The 22,485-nt window shown below is 43.0% G+C and overlaps 1 protein-coding gene across 3 annotated transcripts in view; it reads right to left on the reverse strand.

Moving 5' to 3' along the window:
- The window catches only part of Pde7b (phosphodiesterase 7B), a gene marked incomplete at its 5' end in the record, with an annotated part of 314,454 nt that overhangs the window by 39,777 nt on the left and 252,192 nt on the right, over nt 1-22,485 (reverse strand). For all 3 annotated transcript variants that reach the window (NM_080894.3, NM_001444232.1, NM_001444231.1), the window contains 2 exon segments: nt 245-308; nt 2,132-2,283. In NM_080894.3, the coding sequence (NP_543170.1) occupies nt 245-308; nt 2,132-2,283 (216 nt within the window).

Here is a 22,485-nt window from a genome sequence, read left to right on the forward strand (position 1 = left end):
TCCTGATTCCTTTGGAATCACAGTTCAGAAGGAAACCACCCTAACATGCTAAGGTCAGATGCGGTCCCCATTCTTCATCTGAATTACTTCTTCTCTCCCTGGTCTGTCCAGACTGGCTATAGATTTATGAGAGTGGGAAAGGAAGGAGGAAAAAGCAATTTGTCTAAAAATACGAATTGTTTATTATGAAATGAATCCACATTATGGTGTGCATTTCAGTGAGAATTCTTTGGGAGTAACTTACCATTTGTCAAGCGATCAAACAAGAAAATGTCAAAGTCCCACATTCCAACTTTGGAGAGCATATGCTGAGAAGGCAAACAAAAATAACGCTCAAGAGAAGCTCACGGAGACTCAAACACTTACTTCTAGACACGGTGATTTAAACAGTCAAAAACTTGGAAACTGTAGCATTCTACCCTATGCACAATGGAGTTGGGGTGAACCAGCTTCTACTCCACTCACAAATGTCAGCTCAAGGGGCAGGCTCTGAGTTTAAACTACCTGGTCCAATATCAGCCACTTTGCACCCTGGCTGTTGGACCTTGGTTACATCCTACTCTGACCCTCATCTGTAAAATGTGGCTGATACCCTCTTCGTCAGGGGGGTTGTTTGTAGGGGTAGAGGGAGGCAGTGCTATGTGCCTCAAGTGCCTGTCGCAGTCCTTACTCACGGGAAGCACAGGTCTGTTAAACCAGGGTGTGGACCGTAGGGAGAAGCTTTGCCACATTGTTTGTTTCTGTTTGTATCTGTGGTGTTTGGGGTTAAACCCAGGGTCTTCATGCCAGACAAGAACTTTACCACTGAGCTACACCCCCGTCCTTGTAATAAAAACTTAAAAACAAAGCGAAAACCGTTGCTGGGGACATTGTGTTGCTCAGTGTGGACTGCATGTAAGATTAACTGTATAGGAAATCAAACAGTGAGTAACTGACCATTCCAGATAACATGAAGACCTACTGTGTATAATGAAGACTTATTTTTTTTAATTAAAAGGTAAGCCATGTTTAGAGTTAAATGTGACATAAAGGTTGAGGTGTGTCATTTTTTCTGTACCATAATCAACTGACTGACCAACCAACCACCAACCAGTCACCATCAATTAATCAACGACTAGTTAGTTTTAACTAATCAACTAACCACCAACTTACAACCAACTAACCAACCAATTAGTCAATCACCAACTACCAACCAACCAGTGATCATTTAACTTTACCCTTAGGTTGTTGTAAAGTCTAAATAACTTTTATCCTTTTAGAGACAGGTATTGGAATTTGGTTCCTCTGGTATTATTTATTATTCATTGTTTAGTGGCATATACGTAGTAATATGTCATTATATGGAGAGACAACATATCCTGTAGGCTATAAACAATTACTTTTGACCTCTGTTTAAATGGGGGCAAGTTTATTCCTGAAATTTAAATTCCTTTGGCAACTTAGGCTAGAAGTAACTTGAAAATTGTTTTTAAACAATCACACATTGAGTTTTACCTCACTGAATCAATGTAGAGTGAAAAGTAATTTATTATTAAAAGCTTTTTGAATGGCTTAAAAACAGCAATAGCTAATATGCTACCCAAGAGCCTAACACAGAGTTAGCATTGATGAGTACTGGAGATATTTTTCAGGTGCCATTACACAAGACTACTTGGTGGATATAAAGATTTATCCATACCCTAAGTAGTAGTCTTTCAGCTCAATACTTTAGTTTGGTGTTGTATACATATGTTCTACACACTTATAAAAGTGAAAATAGCTAACGTGTATTTGGTGTGACTGTATGTTAAGCATAGGGACATGCTTTACCTCAGGATTGGGTATGGAACTGGGTGACGTATTTACTTAGCTTAGAAACCTTGGGTTTAATTCCCAGCATTCCCTACCCCATAACTACAAAGACCGCATGTTAGACTGCATCTAAGAGATCTTTAATTACCTCTAAGAGGTACATTTGCTCTATAACCTTCATTTTGTGTTTGAGAAAATAAGAGTGGATGTGCTCAATAACAAACCCAAAGTCACAAAACACCTGAGAGGCAGAGTGGGGTTCAGACTCAGGTACTGGCAGCTGGGGCAAAGGCTCTTGTCCACAGCCTGCTGCAGGGAGACCTAGAGGTGACTGGCTTACCCTTGCTTGTCCAAGGTAGTCTTCGTCCAGCAGGTGGAGGGGGGCCTGCGGTGTCATCCCCCGGAGCAGCCTAGATTCATGGAAGTGCCTTTGGAAACTTAACAGTCTCCTCACCTTTTTCTTGCTGCCAATTTCCCCTGAGTGTGTTGTATCTGCGGAAAGGAACCAGAAGCAGAATTTCGTGTGTGTAAAAGAGGGGATATTTTCTCTGGGTAAAGAATAATATAGCAGGGGGCTGGGGATTTAGCTCAGTGGTAGAGCGCTTGCCTAGGAAGCGCAAGGCCCTGGGTTCCGTCCCCAGCTCCGAAAAAAAAAAAAGAACAAAAAAAAAAGAATAATATAGTAAAAGGAGAGACATTTAAAAGACACTTGAAGGGCTAAATCGAGTTGACTATGGTCTGTTAACCTGATGTTTGAAATTCTTCTAATACATGAAACAAACAAACAAACAAACAAACAAGTGATCTTCCTGCCCTTTCTCTCCTCCATCCCTCTGACTCTCTTTTCTTTTGACTGGGTCTCGTATGTAGCCAAGGCTTGACCTCAAAATCATGATCTTTCTGCTGAGGCTCTTGAGTCCTGGGAGTACCACACATAACTTATTGTTTGTTACATATTTTGCATAGACTTTTCTTATATAATTTTGTATGGATTACAAACTTCAATTTTGGTTCGTTAATTTCTTACATTCTCTTCAGGCGTTAGAAGGTGATGAGAGAAACACTCCCTGTTTTGTGAAGACCATCATTGACTATGCTACAAACGGCAAAGAGGCCGCATGCCCTCTTGCACTGGGAGTTGTAAGCTTCAGCTGTGTAGCAGAGGCCCATTCATGCTCATGTCTTGTGGACTTGATGCTGACATTGTGGTGGCTGCATAGAAAGTTGCAGGTACACTATCTGGACATCTGTTAAGGTACGTGACATCTTACATGAAACTCTCCAGTCACTTTCAAGCCACACAAGCGATGTCTTCAGCAAAGTTTAGTTGTGGAGTGAATTTAAGAGTCTGGTAGGAAAATGTATAGCTGACATACAGAGTAATTCGTTTCCTTCCGTGTCTCCTCCCATTTCCCCATTTCCCCGATGGCACTCAAAATTACCACTAATGAGAAAAAGAAAGCCGGGGAAATGCGGAACAGCGAGTGACCGTCTGTAACTCATTACTTGGCTGTATGGAGCACGGGAAAGCATAATTCAGGGCCACAAGAGCATCTCTGCTCTGGAAACATTGCCTGATTAAAATGACGGGTACTTAAAGTCTATCTAGATTCCACCCACAGAAAGAGGCAAATGTGCATATGCGTTTAAGAAGAGAGCAGCTGAGGTTGTGTTTGAGGTACATCAATATCAAGAATGCTATCTGTTGACTTCATTCTGCACACAGCGTCTCCTTTCAATGAGTCTGTTACAGTAAAACATCAAGTGAAGATGCTCATTCATTTATTAGAGATAGAAAAACAGGTCTGGGTGGTGGCAGCACATGCTTTTAATTCTAGCACTCAGGTGCCAGAGGCAGGAGGATCTTTGTAGACCATCTGGTCTACAAAGGGAGTTCCAGGACAGCCAGGGCTGTTACACAGAGAAGCCCTGACTCGAAAAACCAACCAACCAACCAACCAACCAACCAACCAACCAACCAACTAACCAACCCACCAAACTAAACCAAACCAACCAACCAAACAAACAACTAACCAACCCACCAAACTAAACCAAACCAACCAACCAAACAAACAAACAACAAAGAAACCTGAATGCCTTGTATGGGTCATTCACTGTCCTAGACATTTCGGTGAGCAAAAGCAAGATCTCTGCCCTCCTAAGAAGGGACATGGCAGAGAAAGATTGACAATGTGTAACATAAAATAAAAGAAATAATAAAAAGCGAAGGTGGATGTAATGAGAGTAGTCGGCATGCGTGTGTGTCTGCGCGTGTGTCTGTGTGTGCTTGTGCAGGTGTGTGTGCGTGTGTATGTGCCCGTACATGCAGAGAACGAGGGATCAGAAATTCCATCTCGGTAGTAGTCAGCTCTGGCTTAATGAGAAGCTAGAATTTGACCTAAATTAGAGGCAATGGGGGAGTTAGCTAAGTAAACACCTTGGGATGTGCCTTCCAGGTATAGAAACAGGATCAACCGACTGTCAGGAGTGGGAATGCGTTTATGGTTCTGGAACGAGCACTGAAAGGACCAGTCCCTGTGAAGCGGACAGAAAGGATAGAAGTGAAGGGTGGAGTCAGATCAGAGTCTAGCCTGGAAAGGAGGTGTCTCAGGAAGTTATTGAAATAGTCCAGTCAGGAGTGCTGGCTGACGAGATGCAGTGGTGGCAGGGGGAGGGTAGTGGCAATTCTGGCATTTTGGTTTCTTAAAAAAAAAACCAGAACTCTTGTAAGAATATGTTTTCATTTTAATCCCAGGGGTGGGATGTGGGCTGCTTCAGATTGTCCACAGCAGCAGACTATGATTTGCCTCACGCAGGAGCAGGATCTGCCAATGGCAGATCGTTTCTTGGGTCCTGTGACATTTGGAATTGAGGGGACTTTTCAGACAGTGTATAAGTGCTGGGGCCTCCAAAGGCGGGGTGGGTAGTTGATTGGTTGATGTTGGTTGTGGTTTGCTAAGCCGTTCTGTGCAAAGAAGAAAAAAAGACATCAGATATCCTGATGGTGAAGATCAAACGCTCCCCGGGGAACTTGACGTCCCCCATCTGCAGGAAGGTGTCTAACAATAATGATGCCTCCTTTTTTCCCTCTCCTATCTAGAGCTAGGAGGTCCAGAAGAGTGGGAGAAGGATGGAGAAGGGTGGAAGAAAGAAGAACCCACAAAGTAGCAAAAGAAAAGTCTACAGGAGAGATCATAATAAGTGGTGGTGAACCTTCAGTGATATTTTAGTTCTTGCCAAGTTTTTGCTTTTGTTTTTTGTTTTTGGCCAGAATAGGTGGGAGAATGACCCGCTATTTCTTGAGGCAGAGAGGGCTGCAGTGGGTCAGTTTTTATGCAGTGAATTTGGATGCCAAGTCCAGAGCTTGAGAGAGAAGACAGGGTTAAAGGTACTGGATGAGACAGGGAGGAGATTAGCCAGAGTGAAGATGAACATCTATGAGAAATGACCCAAGCTTGAAGTGTGGAATGACTCCATTTCATCTTCAGAATGGTACAGAGAACAACAGAATTATGGGAGGTGAGGCGGGTGCAGATAGAAAGCAGGCTAATGCCATTTCCTGGGAGCCTTCTGGACAAACACAACAGGTGAGACACTAAGTATCAAACGCTGTTAATGGTGCCAGCAGGAACACTGGCTGTACACTTAGAAAGCACACATTGTATGGTATGCGCAGACAAAGACTCCTTCTAGTGGTGGCTACATCTCCCGCTCGGGGAAATGACCAGTTATCGGATCAGGACAGATGCCCATGTGAACTGTGACGCACTGCACCAGAGGATAAGAATTTTAAACGCAATGTGACTGTCTAAAGGATGGCTTGGTGAGATGGCTCAGCGATGCTTACCACCTGGTGTGATGACCCTGAGCTGGATCTCCAGGGCTCACAGAGTGGAAGGAGAGAACCAACTCCGCAAGATGTCAGCTGAGCCAGCACCCACCCCCACACACCCATGTATACACACACACACACACACACACACACAGACACACACAGACACACACACATAGACACACGCAGACACACACACACAAACACACATAGACACACATACACAAACACACAGACACACACACAAACACAGACACACACAAACACACATAGACACACAGACACACACACAAACACACACACAAACACACATAGACACACAGACACACAAACACACATAGGCACACACACAAACAGACACACACAAACACATATAGACACACACAGACACACAAACACATACAAACAGACACACACAAACACACATACACACACAATATATACATATACATACATCATGTATATATATCATGTATATATGTATATGTATATATGTGTGTCAGGAGGCTTTAAGAGACCCCTTTAAGCAAAAGGGAAAAAACTTGAGCTTCAAAATAAATGATGGAAGAATAAATTTCAAATCTCCAATCAAAATAAGAAAAAAAAATCAATGAATTTACGGTGTAGCAGGCAAGTGCCTAGGATAAGAGAAAGCTCTTTGCAGAGAGTGCCAACCAATAAACACAGCAGGAATAATAGGATGGGGAAATTGCCTTTTTTTTTTTTCAACCATCAAGGTAATAACTGAATGGGGCTAGAATCCTTAGTGGATATTACGATGATTAAGGAAAATTTAAAATGTATCAGGTAATTGTACAATGCCACAGCATCTTTCTGCTTATTAATTGGACGGAGAAAATGGGCAGTTCTTTGTGTGTGTGTGTGTGTGTGTGTGTGTGTGTGTGTGTGTGTGTGTTTGAATATGAAAAAGATACCCTCTTTATTAAATACGCAGCCCTCTGTATTCAGGAGGGAACTGGCACTTCCCTATGCGTTGCACTAAGATAGGGCAGCAGGGAGATGCTCTGTACAAATGGGCAAGTGACCTCTTCAGCAGAAAGGAAGCGTGAGGAACGTCCAGCGTGGGGGAGGGGGTAGAAGGGGGACAGGATCCGGTGTTGGGAGAGACAGGAGAGAAGCCCAGAGGCCCAGGAGAAGGAATGAAAAACTGCAGCTGCTGGGGGGAGGGGACTCTCTAGCCAGTCCTGGAGACCTGAGATGGGGAGGCAAGCAGGAGTCAATGTGAGTACCTTAGCCAAGAAGCCTTAACTGTGGGGACATGAGACCTGAAGAGGCCACTTTCTATACTCAGGAAGGACCCTCGGTGGAAGGAAGGGGATACTGAGCCGTTTACGCAAACTATTCCACACAAAATTTGTCCTGTCTAAAAGAAATGTGGGGACAAAGATAGAGCAGAGACGGAAGGATAGCCAACCAATGACCTGCCCACCTTGAGACCCATCCCATGGGTCAAGCACCAATGCCTGACACTATTAATGATACCCTTTATGCTCGCAGACAGGAGCCTAGCATAACTGTCCTCTGAGAGCTCCACCCAGGAGATGACTGAAACAGATGCAGACACCCACAGCCAGTAACATTGAATGGAGGTGGAGATTCCTTATGGAAGAAGAGCTGGGGGAAGGATCGAAGGAACTGAAGGGGCTAAAAACCCCACAGGAAGACCAACAGAGTCAACTAACCCGGACCCCTGGGAGCTCTCAGAGACTAAACCACCAACCAAAGAGCATACACAGGCTGGACTGAGGCCCCCGGCGTATATATAGCAGACATGCAGATTGGTCTCCATATAGGCCTTCCAAAAACTGGAGCAGGGACTTTCCCTAACACTGTAGCCTGCCTGGAATTCATTTCCCAACAGGACTGTCTTGTCTTGCCTTCCTGAGAGAGGATGGGGCTAATCCTGCAGAGATTTAATGAGCCAGGATGGGGGGATACCTGGGAAGGGAGCACCATCTCACAGAAGGGAGGGATGGACGGGGAGGGACTCCGTGAGGTGGGGTTGGCAGGAGGGAGCGTTTGAGATGTAAATAAATAAATAAATAAATAAATAAATAAATAAATAAATAAATAAAGCCAGCCCAGGATGAAGGACTCTTTCCCAAGCACCTGGCCTGTAGTCTTAAAAGAATGTCACAAAATGTAACAGTAGCTTTATGTACTATTTCACAATAATGGGACCCAGCAATACTGAAGTAAGTACAACCTGTGGTTCTGGTTTGGTGCCTGGAGCATAAACAAAAAGTCCAACCTTATCAAGATAACTTTTCCAATTTGAATATGGGATTGTCTATGTGTGGATAACACACTGTATTTGTGAATTTCTTAAACTGTAAGAGTGGATGTCCATAAGAGAGTTTCCTATTTTCTTTCTTTCTTCCTTTCTTACTTTCCTTCCTACCTGCCTTCCTTCCTTCCTTTAAAGATTTATTTATTTAATGTATATGAGTACACTGTAGCTGTCTTCAGACATACCAGAAGAGGGCATCAGATCCCATCACAGATGATTGTGAGCCACCATGTGGTTGCTGGGAATTGAACTCAGGACCTCTGGAAGAGCAGTCAGTGCTCCTAACCACTGAGCCATCTCTCCGGCCCTGCTAGTTTCTTGAGAGATGCAGGTTATAGTCTTTAGGCAAAAGGTGTGTACAATTCCTCCGTAAGAAATAAAGCAAATACCGTAAAATATGATGGTTGGTACTGATGGAAAGAGTGTCTGGTGTGTTCTGTTCTTGAAGACTTGCCACACGTTTGAAATTATTTTACAATCGGAAGTTTAAAATATGGTATACACACATTATATACACATACATACATACATACATACATACATACATACATACATACATGCTATGCATTGGATTTCGTCATTTGTAGAAAAATGGATGAAACAAGATCATCATGTTAGTCAGGTAAATCAGAAAGAAAAACATCGCATGTTTTCTCCCATGGTTGAATCTATGTGAAAAACATGTGACATGAACGTAGCAAGGCCTCTGGGGAGGGCACAGGAGAGAGGGAGAAACATACGGCCACGGAATAGATTCACAGACACTTGTCCTATCTAAAAAGCACAGACCTGCGGGGTTTAAAAAATGTTTCTGAAAAACTATGACTATCAATTTTTTTCTACAGGCCTTTTTTGGCAATACAAGATAGAAAATAAAGACCACTAGAGAGAGATGAAGGGAGGGAGGTGTTCATGTTCCAACGATGGGAAAGTTATTTTCACAGCTTCAGGTGCTTTTACAAAGTAGAAGCTTCTTTGCCCCTTACCTGCTCTCACATACAGCCTCTCCCTGAAAAAGCCTTCATAGTTCTTAGGTTTGTAAGGAAAAATTCTGCTGTTTAAAGGGGACAGAGTTTCAGCTATACAAGATGATAGTGTCCTAGAGACTTCTGTATAACAATCTGAATGAATGTAATCAGCCCTAACTGTACACTCAAAAATGGTTAGTAGTGTGAATTTTATGTTATATACACACTACCTTCATTAAAAGACTCAAAAATTTTAAAGAAAGAAATTTTGGATGATTACTGGACGGTACAACATGAACTGAAAATAATAATTACATTTAAGTGATAAAATTCAATTTGTTTTAAAATAAGATAAAGGTTAAAGCTGGAAATGAGATTGAGTGTATGTATAACACACACAAGATGCCAGGCTCGACCTCCAGATTGACACACACATGTACACACATGTCTATACCTGAACACACACATGCACACACATGTATATACCTGAATACACACATGCACACACATGTATATACATGAACACACACATGCACACAGGTACACACATACACACAAGTACTTACACAAACACACATGCACACACATGTATATACCTGAATACACACATGCACACACATGCACACACATGCACACAGGTACACATGTACACACAAGTACTTACACATACACACATGCACACACATGCACATATACACACCCCTTTAAGAGAAGAGAAAACAACAAGAAAGGTATCTGAGACTATGCAAGGACGGACAACTCCTTAAAGAGTTTTGCTGCACAAGAATGAGGAATCCGATTATATTTCCACAGAGAATCAAATCAATTCTTTCAATAAATAAAGGAAATCAATTCCCCCCCCATATTATATAACGGGAAACAGTCACACAAGAACCTACCCCCTTTTCATATTCTGTAAGCATTCTCCTACTCTGAAACACTATAGGAAAATGTCTTTGTCACTTCCAATATGCATTCATTTTTTATACTGGAATCAGAAACAGACAAGAGAGCACTGAGTGGTAGACATATGCCATCTGATATCACAGATGAATTCATTTTAGCATATAGCATGACAGGCAGATTATAGTTAAGACAGTGGCTGCTAAATTGGGTTTCATATAAGCATAGATAATAGGAAATAATGATTATTATTTATTAAAATCACCATTTTTTGAGACAGGGTTTCTCTACATAATCCTTCTCTCCCAGAACTTACTTTGTAGACCGGGCTGGCCTTAAACTCAGAGATCTGCATGCCCCTGCCTCACAGGTGCTGGGATTAAAGGTTTGCACTACCATAATGAAAAATTACCAGACTAATGGTCTGATGAATTAATGGTCCAATGGTCAAATGTTAGATCTATCTTTATTCTTAAACCAGGGAAGGAAAAGAGCAAGACTTCCCTCCCAACCATCTATATCTTTTCCCTGTAGATAGAATGTTGGTCCACTTTGATTTTTATTTAATAAAAACTATCTTTAAAGTTAATTTTAGCTTCTACATTAGATTTATTTACACATATACACACACAAGGACATACACACATGCATACACACACATGCACATGCACACACATGCACATACACACATGCACATACACACACATGCATAAATACACACATGCATAAATACACACATACACACACACACACACACAATCACTAAAGGCTTATGAGTAAATGAGACATTCTGTCCCTTTGTGTGTCCTTTACAGAGAGTGTAGTATTTCTACTCAGTAGTCCAGGTTGGCTTGGAACTCATGCTGAGATTGCAAGTGTGACCAACTTTAATTTTTGTGGAGGGCGCACAAGATCCCGAGTGGAAGAAAATACTCCTCAAAGTATCTCTCTTCAGAGGAAGATCAATAATTGTGGAAAAAAAATTGATTTACATCTGCCTCAGTTACTGATCAGTTTCAAAACATCCCTTCTGTGTGATGTGAGACGATGAAGAGCTACTCCATAAAAACCAAGGCCATCGTTGGTAGGAAAAAAATTCATTTAGAAAACTGCGTGAGAAGAAAGCTCCACGTGGCACTCCATGCTGCTTCTGGAAGAACTGAAACGTGCTATTCAATTATCGAGTGAGGTCTGACATCTCGGTTTCTGAAAGGGCTCGGAGTAGACAGCCAGCACTCTTTTGATAATTAGGAGTGAGGTTATGTGCAGCGTGGACAGAAATTTAAATGTAGGTAAGTCTTACAGAGCTCTACTAAATTCAGCTCAGAAAAACCTAGGGTACCATAACAATGTTCCTAGGAACAGAATACGAGGCTGGTTTAAGAGTAGCTTTGAACGGCGTTCTCAGTTGTCCCTGTGCATCTCTGTTTTATTGTACCATGGTCCTCATCTCAGTTGGAACAGTCATTTCTAGGCTGTTCTAGAATTTTCCATTGCCTAATCTGTGTAAGCGTTGCTCCTGAGTGTGGAATCTATCTTCACTCGTTCCTTTATGGATAATACAAGGACGAATGCGTTAACACATTTTTGCATGACTTTAGCGCTAATTTTAGGGTGAGGGAATTTGTGTTGGCGCTGCCAGCATGGTAATTTGATCATTTCACAAGTTGGGACTGGCTTAATTGCAAACATTTTAGAATTTCTTCTTCACTCCTGAGTACCTCTCTGTAGCAGCTTTGGGTAGGGACTGGTCAGCGTGGTAGGAAGAAAGTACTTAGGTGTATATAACCATCATGTATATAACCACCATGTATATAACCACCAACGCGTGTGTGTATCCACATTATTACGGATGTCTGCCATATGCCTGGCTCTCCCAAGTTCTCCATCAACATTCTTAGACGATGGCTGGTTAACACTGGTGCAGAGTCAGCCAGGTGACTGACGACAGGAAAATGGTGCTTAAATGAGCAGAGGTAGACACAGGCAGATAAGAACATACACCACTCACATCCAGTATCAGGACTTTTGAACACTGAACAGACCGGATTGCCTGAATAATGTGCTCAAATTCCCTTTTCTAATTCTCGCACTAATTATTGTCATTAAACTCCTTGCTGAATCAGTGACCATTCAAACTCTTTCTTATTCTTCTCTTCTAGGGTCTTTACTATGTCCCGTACCATGTACAGTTATGGATGTAGATGACCGATTAGATACAGGGTCAGCAATCACTTGATAAAACTTTGTGCCTTATGGTATCTGGTACAAAATCTCACAGTGGAAGTAGTCAAAAGTGTGTTAACATTTTTCTCTTCTTGCCATTTCTTTATGTTGGGATCCTTTGAGCTTCTCTTTTCCGGACCATTATAAATAGATAATAGGCAAATGTAAACTAAATTCATCCTGCTGTGTGTTTTAGAATATCACAGTATATCCATTAATATTCACAAAATTACAAATTAGTAAAAATAACATTAACAGCTGATTTTAAATTTGGAAACATTTGATTGGTTTAGAAAATATGACTGATGCCCTTCTTTATAATAAGCCAGTTTATTATATTTATTTTACACACAGGCATGCATGTGTGCACACACACTCACACACACTCATACTCACACACATTTGCACACACACTCAAACACACACACACATACTCAGACACACACACTCTCACACACATGCACACACTCACACACATACTCAGACACGTATACTCAGATACACACACTCACACACACACACTCACATTCATACACACACACTCTCTGTCACACACACTCACATTCACACATACACACACATACTCTCACACACACTCACATTCACACACACACTCTCACATTCACACATACACACACATACTCTCACACACACTCACATTCACATACACACTCACACGTACTCACACACATGCACACACTCACATTCACACACACACACACACACACACACACACACACACACAGTTAAATGACAGTGTGCAGACTCTTTCCTTCTACCTTATGGGTTCCAGGGATTGAACTCAGGTTGTCAGGGTTGGTAGCAAGTGCCTTTACCCATTGAGCCACCCACCCTTCCAATAAGCCAATTAAAAAAAATAAGGTAATAAAAAGTTGCGTTTAGTTTTGAAATAATTTTCCCAATGATCTTCCGTGTTTCCTGCCCCTGCTCTTTGTTCCATGTCACTTGAGCTCATCTGGTACAAAATTCACCTTTATTCATAAGTCTGCTTTTCTTATTTAGTTTAAGGTCTGGGGACCGGATTCTTGTTAGTTTTCTTTAACGTTTCACAATATCCTGAAAGTTGTAGGTATGAACACAAAGCGATGGGACCCACTCACTTCTTTACTGCATTTAATGTACCCTAAGTTCGAGAACTCTGAACCTTGAGGAAACCAGGATCAAATTCCGGTTTTCAAAATGCAACTTTAACAGACACGAAACGGGTTGATTTCTTTGACACTTCACATCCTGAAGCACAAGGAGCAGGTTTGCAGTCAAGCCTTCTCTCTTACTGCATGTACTGCGGCCTCAGACTCAGCATCTCTGCACAGCTCGGGAGGGCAAACGGAGGGGCTCAGGATGGAAATTTCCTTGGACAGACACAGGGTTTGGAGACAGAGGCTATGTAGGTGGACCTGCAGTTGTCCTGCAGAAGTAATGTTTTAAATAGGCTATATTATAAAAAAGAAGTGAGTGGGGGGGTCTAAAGAGATTGTGTGCAGAAAACAGACAGCACTGATGGATTTCCAGAACTATGGATTTCCCTTCGACGAGATGTCATCTCAGAAGGAGGCCCCTCCTCATTGCGTCGTAAATGCATTGGTTAATTTCCATGTGCTTTAAGTAAACCTCCCAGATGCAATGGTTGCTTCGTTAAAGCCCCACCTTCCTAAGTTTAGCATCTCTAGACATTAGTTTTCAGTCATGCACAAAAAGAGGAAGCTGCCAATTAAACCTTTAAAGATAAAATATACACGTTTAACTCCCCAGCCTCCTGGAAGTCACAAATGCCTATATTTGCGTATTTTTTCCTGTGTATTTTTTGAGAGTCAGAAAATGGCGGATAGAGACACATGGTGAGCAGATATGTAAGATCAAACGTGGGACTTTTTCTCACGTGACTGGACATATTCTTGGGGCAAAGTTGTTACCAGTGGCTTTTGTGAGATCTTGAGCAATTTTATGGAGATAAAATGCAAACTAAATTCGTTTGCATGGAGAGCCTCGGAAGGGCTCAGGTTTTAATAAAAATGTAAGGAGATCAGTTGTGACTATTAGAGAACCAAGAGGTAAAGATACATGAAACAAGACGTCATCACGGTCGTCAGCGCCACCATCATCAGTTGCAACAGTGAGGAGGCATGTATGCATATACGCAGGGAAAAGGAGAGGACAAAGAGAACACTAAGTCACAGTAAGACACTGTCGCTCTAAAATGTGAAGTTAAGGAAGAGAGTGAAGTTTAAATATTCTAAGACGCTATTTTTAAGCTCCCCCAACTCAGGTCTTGAACAGAATGTATTCAAGCCCGTGACATTATCTCTTCTGTGTACAAAATCCACTCACGACGGCTTGATGGCTGTCACTAAGAGAAGAGCTTTGTTTCACAGCCACGGAGAGGGAGGTGGAGGAGGGAGGAGGAGGAGGAAGAGGAGGAAGAGGAGGAGGAGGAGGAGGAAGAGGAGGAAGAGGAGGAGGAGGAGGAGGAAGAGGAGGAAGAGGAGGAGGAGGAGGAAGAGGAGGAGGAGGAGGAGGAGGAGGAGGAGGAGGAAGAGGAGGAGGAGGAGGAAGAGGAGGAGGAGGAGGAAGAGGAGGAGGAGGAGGAGGAGGAAGAGGAGGAGGACAAAGAGGAGGAGGAGGAGGATGACAAAGAGGAGGAGGAGGAGGAGGAGGACGGAGAGCAGAGTCTTCCACAAGACAGGATGAAATGTTTTTCTGGATCTAACTCTTTTTAACATTTAGTTCCTGTTCAGTTGCTATTTTTCTTTTATGTTCTTGTGATGGCCGAGTTGAGTCATGGGGTTGTGGACCTGCTCTCTGCTTGACAGCATCCACACCTGCCGTGCTCGTGGAAGGAGCACTGAAGGGTAAGATGCTCTCCCTCGGCCGCACAAGTGCTGTCTTTAGGCTATTATTTTGGCCTACCGTAAAAATCCACCATAAGCCATGTAGTCTGAACCTCCAACTTCCGGGATCAGGAACAGCTGGAAAATTATCGGTTCCTTTTGTAAAGAGGGAAGTCACCAGAAGTAAGCTCTTAAGACTACTTTGGGCAGTAGGAAGTTGGTTTTTTTTTTTCCCCAAAATCTCAGTTTGAATGAAATTTAAATGAATTTGTAGGAAGCAGATCACATTTCCTCCATCTCAAGGAAGGAATCCATGCCAGGCACAGTGCGGTTTTTCCAGAACCCCATGCTTCTGGGTTTGAAATGTTTAGCAAATCCAGAGAGTTTTGAGGGCGATGGTTTGTGGTAAGTAAATTAAAGTGACTAAACTTACAGTCAATTCTGCATCTCCTGAGGCTAAACACTGAAATATTAACTCTCTTGTTTGCCTGTATTTTAAGTAAGTATGGTGTCTTATCTGAGGATGTGCATCTGGACTGTAACTTTCACTACAAAAATTCCAAATACGTGATATAAGGCTCCTCTGTCTTCACTTTGTCTGTATCCCCCCATCCCATAATACTCAACCAAGCACCCAACTCTAGTCATTCTCTCAAATCTGCCTTAGCTTCCACTGACAGATTGACTTCTTAAGCATAACTCCTACCAGGTCAGCCCTCTTCGCCAATCCTTCAATGGCTCCCTCATGTGTACATTATTCAGTTGTTCTTACTTACTTTGGCCCTCATGGCTGTCTATACTCCTACAGACAAGCAGTCTCCTACTCTTGGTTCCGTTGGTACTGTCCACCATATTTTTATGCTTTAGCACCATGTCCATAGCCACCTACCCTTGACCAGGCCACTTCAAGTCTCGCCTCCCAGCCCTCTGGTCAGATGCATTCGATTGTCTCTGTGAGCCCTCATATTTTCCAGTTAGTACTGCAGTAGCTCAGCTTAGCACACAACTGTTCAACCCTTTTGAGAGCCCCTGTAGACAGGACTATGTCTTGCTTATTGTGGAGCCTGGTTTTAAAAGTCTTTATTCCATGCACACACATGCATACACACACAGAGGAAGGAAACAACTGGATGTCAAAAGTTGTCCTCTGACCAGCACAGATGTGTTCTGTCATGAACCTTCACACACACACACACACACACACACACACACACACACACACACACACACGATATTAGAAAGTATTTAAAAGAAGAAATGAAGGCACGGGGTGGTTGCAATATAATTTTTTTTCTCACCAGCATAGCGTCCATTTGCTGTCTATAATGTAGGTGTCAGATTGACTTAGCAGACCAAAGCAGGTAAAAACCCCTCTATCTACTACAACAGTGACATAGGTGAACCCTTGGTCAGAGGAGCTTGACTCTTTGCTTCTTTCCTGAACCTGGTGGATTTTCTGGCACGACTATAAGTTAATTTATTGACTGAGTATAGTTGAGTCCTGCCATGTCTTTACCCATGAATAGTCCTGGAGAGAAACATTAGCTCTAAAAACTGGTAGAAAAGAACACTCTTTGGAAAGGAAGGGCATTTGTAAGCTGGTTCCCCTTCCTTTGAGGGTTTCAAAGATCACTTCGATTCCAGTTCATGAGTGGATCTTCTGAGTCAGATGTGCTGTAGTTGACTTGAGTTATTTGCACCTAAATACCCATGCTGATGTCAGCAGAGAACTCCAAGGAGGCTACTTGGGCCTTAAGATTGGCCCTCAATGACCCATGGTTCCACATGTGTAATAGTGACACTGTGGTGACCACAACCACAGTTCTTTATGCTGTAACATGGGTAAGGAACAATGCCCCATCACAAAATTAGCCATGGGCAAAGCAGTGCATTGAACTGGATTAGAGAGAGGAAAGACTCACTTTTCTGTGGCTGCTTCTGAGTCCACCTACATGAGAAACGGACCCAACACCAAAGACACAGCAGGCAGGCATCCTTGATGTAGAGCAACACAATTGGCTTCCTGTCACATAAGTCCTAGCACAACAGGAATAGTAAGACCTTGGGCATGATGAAAGTCAGAAACACTGAGAGCTCGGGTGGGACTCACAGGTTCGTCAGAACAGAGAGTGAAGCTGGCATTAAGAATTGTGTTTACAGACTGGAGAGATGGCTCAGTGGTTAAGAGCACTGACTGCTTTTCCAGAGGTCCTGAGTTCAATTCCCAGCACCCACATGGGGTGGCTCACAACCATCTGTGATGAGATGGGATGCCCTCTTCTGGTGTGTCTGAGGACAGCTACAATATACTTATATATAATAAATAAGTCTTCAAAAAAAAAAGAATTGTGTTTACATGGGTTTGGAGAGGATTAGTCGTTTATTCTAGACTTTGCAACACATAAGTAGCAGAGCAGGGATTCAAACCTGGGTCTGCCCGATACCGAGGGCGAGGCTGTGCTCATTATATCACACACTTTACAGAAAGTGGGCAAAGAGTTGGTTATGGGCAGAAGAGCAACGCAGTATCCTGCTTTTTTTTTTTCTGGGACACAGTGATAGGTCAGGATTTCAAAGGTTTCAAATTGATTCCCTTTTTAAGTGTGTGGAGATGTAATGATGGAAAAACACGGAGTGGTAGCGGTCGAGGGTGGGTAGAGTGGTGGCGAGACAGTGGAGATGGGGAATTACTGTGTAGTGGGTTTAGAGTTCTACAGAAAATGAAAACGTCCTGGAGAGCTGCTGTACAATGCGGAACTTAAAGTGAAAACCATATTCTGTACACGTCAAAAAATGAAGAGGGTAAATCCCTTATGCTGCTATACAAAGGCATTGCAGGACAAAAACAGTAAGGAGAACTTCAACACGACTCAAGAACGCGTGTTCGAAACTCAACAGAGACTCAAAGGTTGAAGATGAAATTGGCGTTATTGAACAGGAATAGTCAGAGTGAGGTACAGTGTGAGGCTAACTGTGAGAGACAAGCACCGAAAATAGCTAGAAGCCAGCCAGACTACGAACTTCATGGCACACACTGGAAGTGATTCTACACATGTGACTTTCCTTTACTGAATGCACAAATATTGGGAAATAAAGAATAGATCACTTGTGGGTTTTAAAATCGAAAACACATGTCTTACGGACACTGACTTAATGTGATTTGATTATTATGTTGTTACCCAAAGAGAGTCCCAGACATTGGTTAGTGCCTGCCGCTTTGGGCAAGACAAATGTATTTGCTGTGTGTAGGGAGCAGAGCAGCTGCTTGGGAAAACAGGCTGCACAGAATAAAACTCTGACGGGATGTACACGGGTGTCTGCTTTGACCATTTTGAAGGCCATTTTATAGCCAGAGGGACACTGTCTGATGCTCCACATGGCCCATGGTCACGTTCATTTTTCTCCTCTCCTTTCTCTCTAGGGAGTGTGTGTTTTACTCATTGTCTAAACATTTCTAACTGTATTCATCATATTTAAGTACCATTCTAATCAGGGATGGGTTCCATTAATCTCTAACACTCATGGGTAGTTCTCAAGGAGTGGAATGGAGACTTTTGAGGTGAGAATGGACTGTTTTCAGCGTTACAGAAAAGGCCCTCCTACAAATACCCATTGAGCACTTGAATACAAAGTGTACAGAGTGTGTCAGGCTTTCTCTCCCTTAGGGGGACGTGGTAGAATGCCCACCCGCCGGCTTCCATTGCAACAAATAAGGAAGGTTTTAGCACAAACTATCCAGGAACGTGTGAGCACAAGTCCAGTGAGTGTTCTACTCAGAACATGATTTACTGGCCCCTCCTTCGATAGAGTCAGGAGTCCATCATTCCATAGAAACAGAGGTAAGATGGTGTCTCGGATATAAATATGGATGTGGGGTAGGGCAGAGATCGAGAGAGGACAGAGCTTAGAAAGGAATGGGAGAGGAAGATCAAGAAAGAGGAGGCATTCAAATACTCAGAAGTGGGTTTAGTAAAAGTCAGTTGGAGAAGACATGAGGATTTCTCTTCCTCCTCCTCCTCCTCCTCCTCCTCCTCCTCCTCCTCCTCCTCTTCCTCCTCTTCCCCACCTCCTCCTGTGCCATGTGGGTTTGGAAAGTTACCCTCTACAAGTTCTTATAATCGGTTCTGTTGGGATTAAGGACACACATCATCATGACTGCTTATATCCCTCATTATAGTGTTTAGCCAGCCAAGGACTTACTGTCTAGACCAGGTTGGCCTTGAACTCAGAGAGATCCATCTGCGTCTCTTCTACAAGTGCATGCTGGAATTAAAGTATGAGTCAACATGCTAGACACTGTTACCTATTTTAGTAATCAGTTTTCTGGTGGATGTAAAATCATCACTTGGGTGAGCTGTCTGTGGCCCACTTTGACTCACACGGACATGCTAAGCAGAATTCCAAATGAGTTGAAGCTGTCTAAATTCAGGCCTTAAAAGCAAGAGCAATCCAGCCTTTCAGAACCCCAGAGTACACCCACTCAGTAGTGACAAGTGGCTGTCTGCCCTCTTGGTGACCTCATGTAGTTGACAGGTTTCATACTGCTGGAGGATGAAGACTGAGGTCTGTGGTTCTTGGAGACCATGCAGGTCTTTTCTTCAAAGTGTCAGAGATATCATGATGGGGAGCAAAAGTCAGAAGTACAGTGAAGTTCAAGGTCCTTCACCTTGGAAAGTTTTCATGATTTCCTTCTCTTTCTTGTGCATGGGTGTGAATGTTGCAGTCACAAATTTCTCAATGTGACTTGGTCAAAACCCACTTAAATATTTCCCAAGGGACCTGACTTTCAAAGATGTGCCATCGAAATGGATATTCCCAAGAAGCTAGGTCACTTAAAATGTGTGATTGTTGTTGTCTGATGTCTAGTTATAGTGCATGTCAGATTTATTCAAAGGATTTGCTTTAAGGATCGAAGGCCCTGAAGGGGAGGGGACCCCCACAGGAAGGCCAACAGAGTCAATTAACCTGGACCCCTGGGAGCTCTCAGAAACTGAGCCACCAATCAAATAGCATACATGGGCTGAACTGAGGGCCCTGGCATATGTAGCAGACATTCAACTCAGTCTCCATAGGAAGCCCCCCCAATGACTGGAGAAGAGGCTCTCACTAAAGCTGTAGACCAACTCTGGAATTCCAACAGGGCTGCCTTGTCTGGCTGGCCTCAGTGGGAGAGGATCTGCCTAATCCTGCAGAGGCTTGGTGCACCAGGGTGGGAGGATGCAGGGGGAGGTGGGAACCCTGTGAAGGGATGGGTGAGGGACTCTGTGAAGGGGGATCGGGAGGTGGGCAGCATTTGGGATATAAATAAAAATACTCTTTACCAACTTTAAGCCGGAAGAGAGGCTGAATGATGTCACAGCGACAACACTTCTGTAATAACAATAACGAGACAGTATAGAAGCTACTTAAAGATGCTTTAAACTTAGAAGCTACCAACGCTAAATATAAATGGCAAGGTGGCTTCTTCACACGTTAGCTAGTAATGAATAGTTTAAGACACAAATAAACCCAAGTGCTGTTGGGGTTTATGCCCTACGGGAGGTATTTCTCCCCTGGAGGCATTTGAGGAGTGTTGGGAGCATTTTTGTTTATCAAAATGATAGAAAGGGTCAGAATGGAATTTGGTGCAAGGACGCCTGGCTCCGAGGCTCTGTTTTATACGTAAGCTGGAGGGTTTCTGTTCTGCACAGCACAGCAGCCTCCCTTTCCAGGAAAGTAACCTGTAAATGAAGGCAGGGTAGTTTCAGCAGTGGGTCATGGGGTAGAGTGTGGGAGCAGGGAGTGTGTGTGGGATAGGACTTTTCCAGGCATTTCCCTCCACTTCAGGAAATGCCACAACCTTTAACTGGGTTTCCACCATGGGGCACGTACTGACGTGTTTATGGGCTTCTTCCACTTTCCCAGGGATGCTGCATGGGGCGGACATATGTGCAGGTAAACACTTACTCCTCTCAAGAGTTTCAACCTAACTCATATACTAGCCTCTGACATGGCTCCCCTTATATTTTCTTCACACCACTATTTTTCCAGTATCATCCTTTAAATCCAGTAAATTGCAATGTACGCACTGATCATTTCTTCTGTCTTTTAAAATTTAGCATCAATAAAACAGACCTTTCTAGTGTACTGCAAACATATACTGATGAAAGGAAACGGAGAAAAGGTTGCTTGTGTAACAGAATATCATCCTTTTTACCCTTTTTGGAATGCTGCTATAGAGATTTAAAGGGTTGAAATATAAGACTTCAGTGTAGAGAATGTTCTGTCGTACTCTTTAATTGTGTCCTTTAAAAAATGAGGCATTTTCCTTTTTATTGAAATACATTCTCATAAATTTTGTTCATTTTTAAGAGGTAGCGTCTTCCTACTGAGTCCACGATGGTCTGAAATATATTATGTAGTCCTCCCTGGCCATTAATTTAAGAATTTCTTGCCTCAGCCTCCCAAGTAGTAAGACTGGTTTGCATGTAGAATGGAGTATATCTGATATAAGCCCCATGCCATTGGATACTGATTTCTCCATGAAAATTCTTGCTATAGTGTGAATATGGTTTTACGTGGTTGGGTAAGTTTTGGATACAGTGCCCTCTCCAAGAGTTAGATGCTTGGTTCTAGTGTAGCAGTGTTGGGTGATGAGACCTTTAAGGGATGGGTCTTACTGGGAGGTTGTTAGGTCATTGAAGACCAAAGCTTAAAATGGCTCCTTCTTGCTTGTTTGTCTTTCAGGAACCCACATTGACTTTGAACTTCCTGTGTATCCAAAGATGGTTTTGAACTTCTGATCTCCCTGCCTCCACCTTCCCCTCCATGGTGCTTCATGCCTTTGGTGTGAGTCTCTAGCCACACCCTAAGCCTTTAGCTGGTTTTCATGGGACTCTGGAAAGTTGTTGAGAGAAGGTTATTACAGATAACAAGACTGGCCTCTGCTACTGTTGTACCTCAGGACCTAACCCTGGGGCCTCACTAGAGCGAAGCATACCCTTGCTTATCATCTTGAGCTTCTAAAATGGAGATAAATAAACTTCCTTTCCTTATAAAGTACCCTAAAGTAGAAAATTCTGGTTTCTTTGGAGACTCAGTTAAGTTATGATGATGCTTTTGCTGGGGCACGCAGGTGAAAGGACATTTTGCTGAAGCAGACACTTGAAAGGACACATGTTGTTCAGAAAGAATAAATATGTCCCCACAGACAGTGGGGGCTGGAGCTTTGCTTGGCCTTGTTCCACCTCACTCATGTATGGCTTCACTTTACATTGTCTTGCTGGTCTTCGCTTGCCGTGACTTCAAAGAGAGAAACTCGCCAGAGAACTTCTCCTGAGAGTCCCACAGCTTCTTGCTGCTTCTGCAGACTCAAGTGGTTGGTGAGCCTCATGGTTTTGTCCAGATAGAATCGCTGTTGCTGATTCCTGTGTGGAGTCTGCCTGGTGGACTGGGCTGAGAAATGGAATCATCCCAAAGAACTATTTCTAAACAGTTCCACTTCCCCTGTATCCTAATAACCGTTCTTTTCCACTACCTTAGCTGGGTGGTGTGCTAGGGCAGAGGCTGAATCCTTATTAAAATAGGTTGTGAAAAATACATACCTATAGTACCCAACCTGAGTTA

The sequence above is a fragment of the Rattus norvegicus genome, chromosome 1 (genome assembly GCF_021556685.1).
Source record: "Rattus norvegicus strain SHRSP/BbbUtx chromosome 1, alternate assembly SHRSP_T2T, whole genome shotgun sequence".
Classification (NCBI taxonomy): Eukaryota; Metazoa; Chordata; class Mammalia; order Rodentia; family Muridae; genus Rattus; species Rattus norvegicus.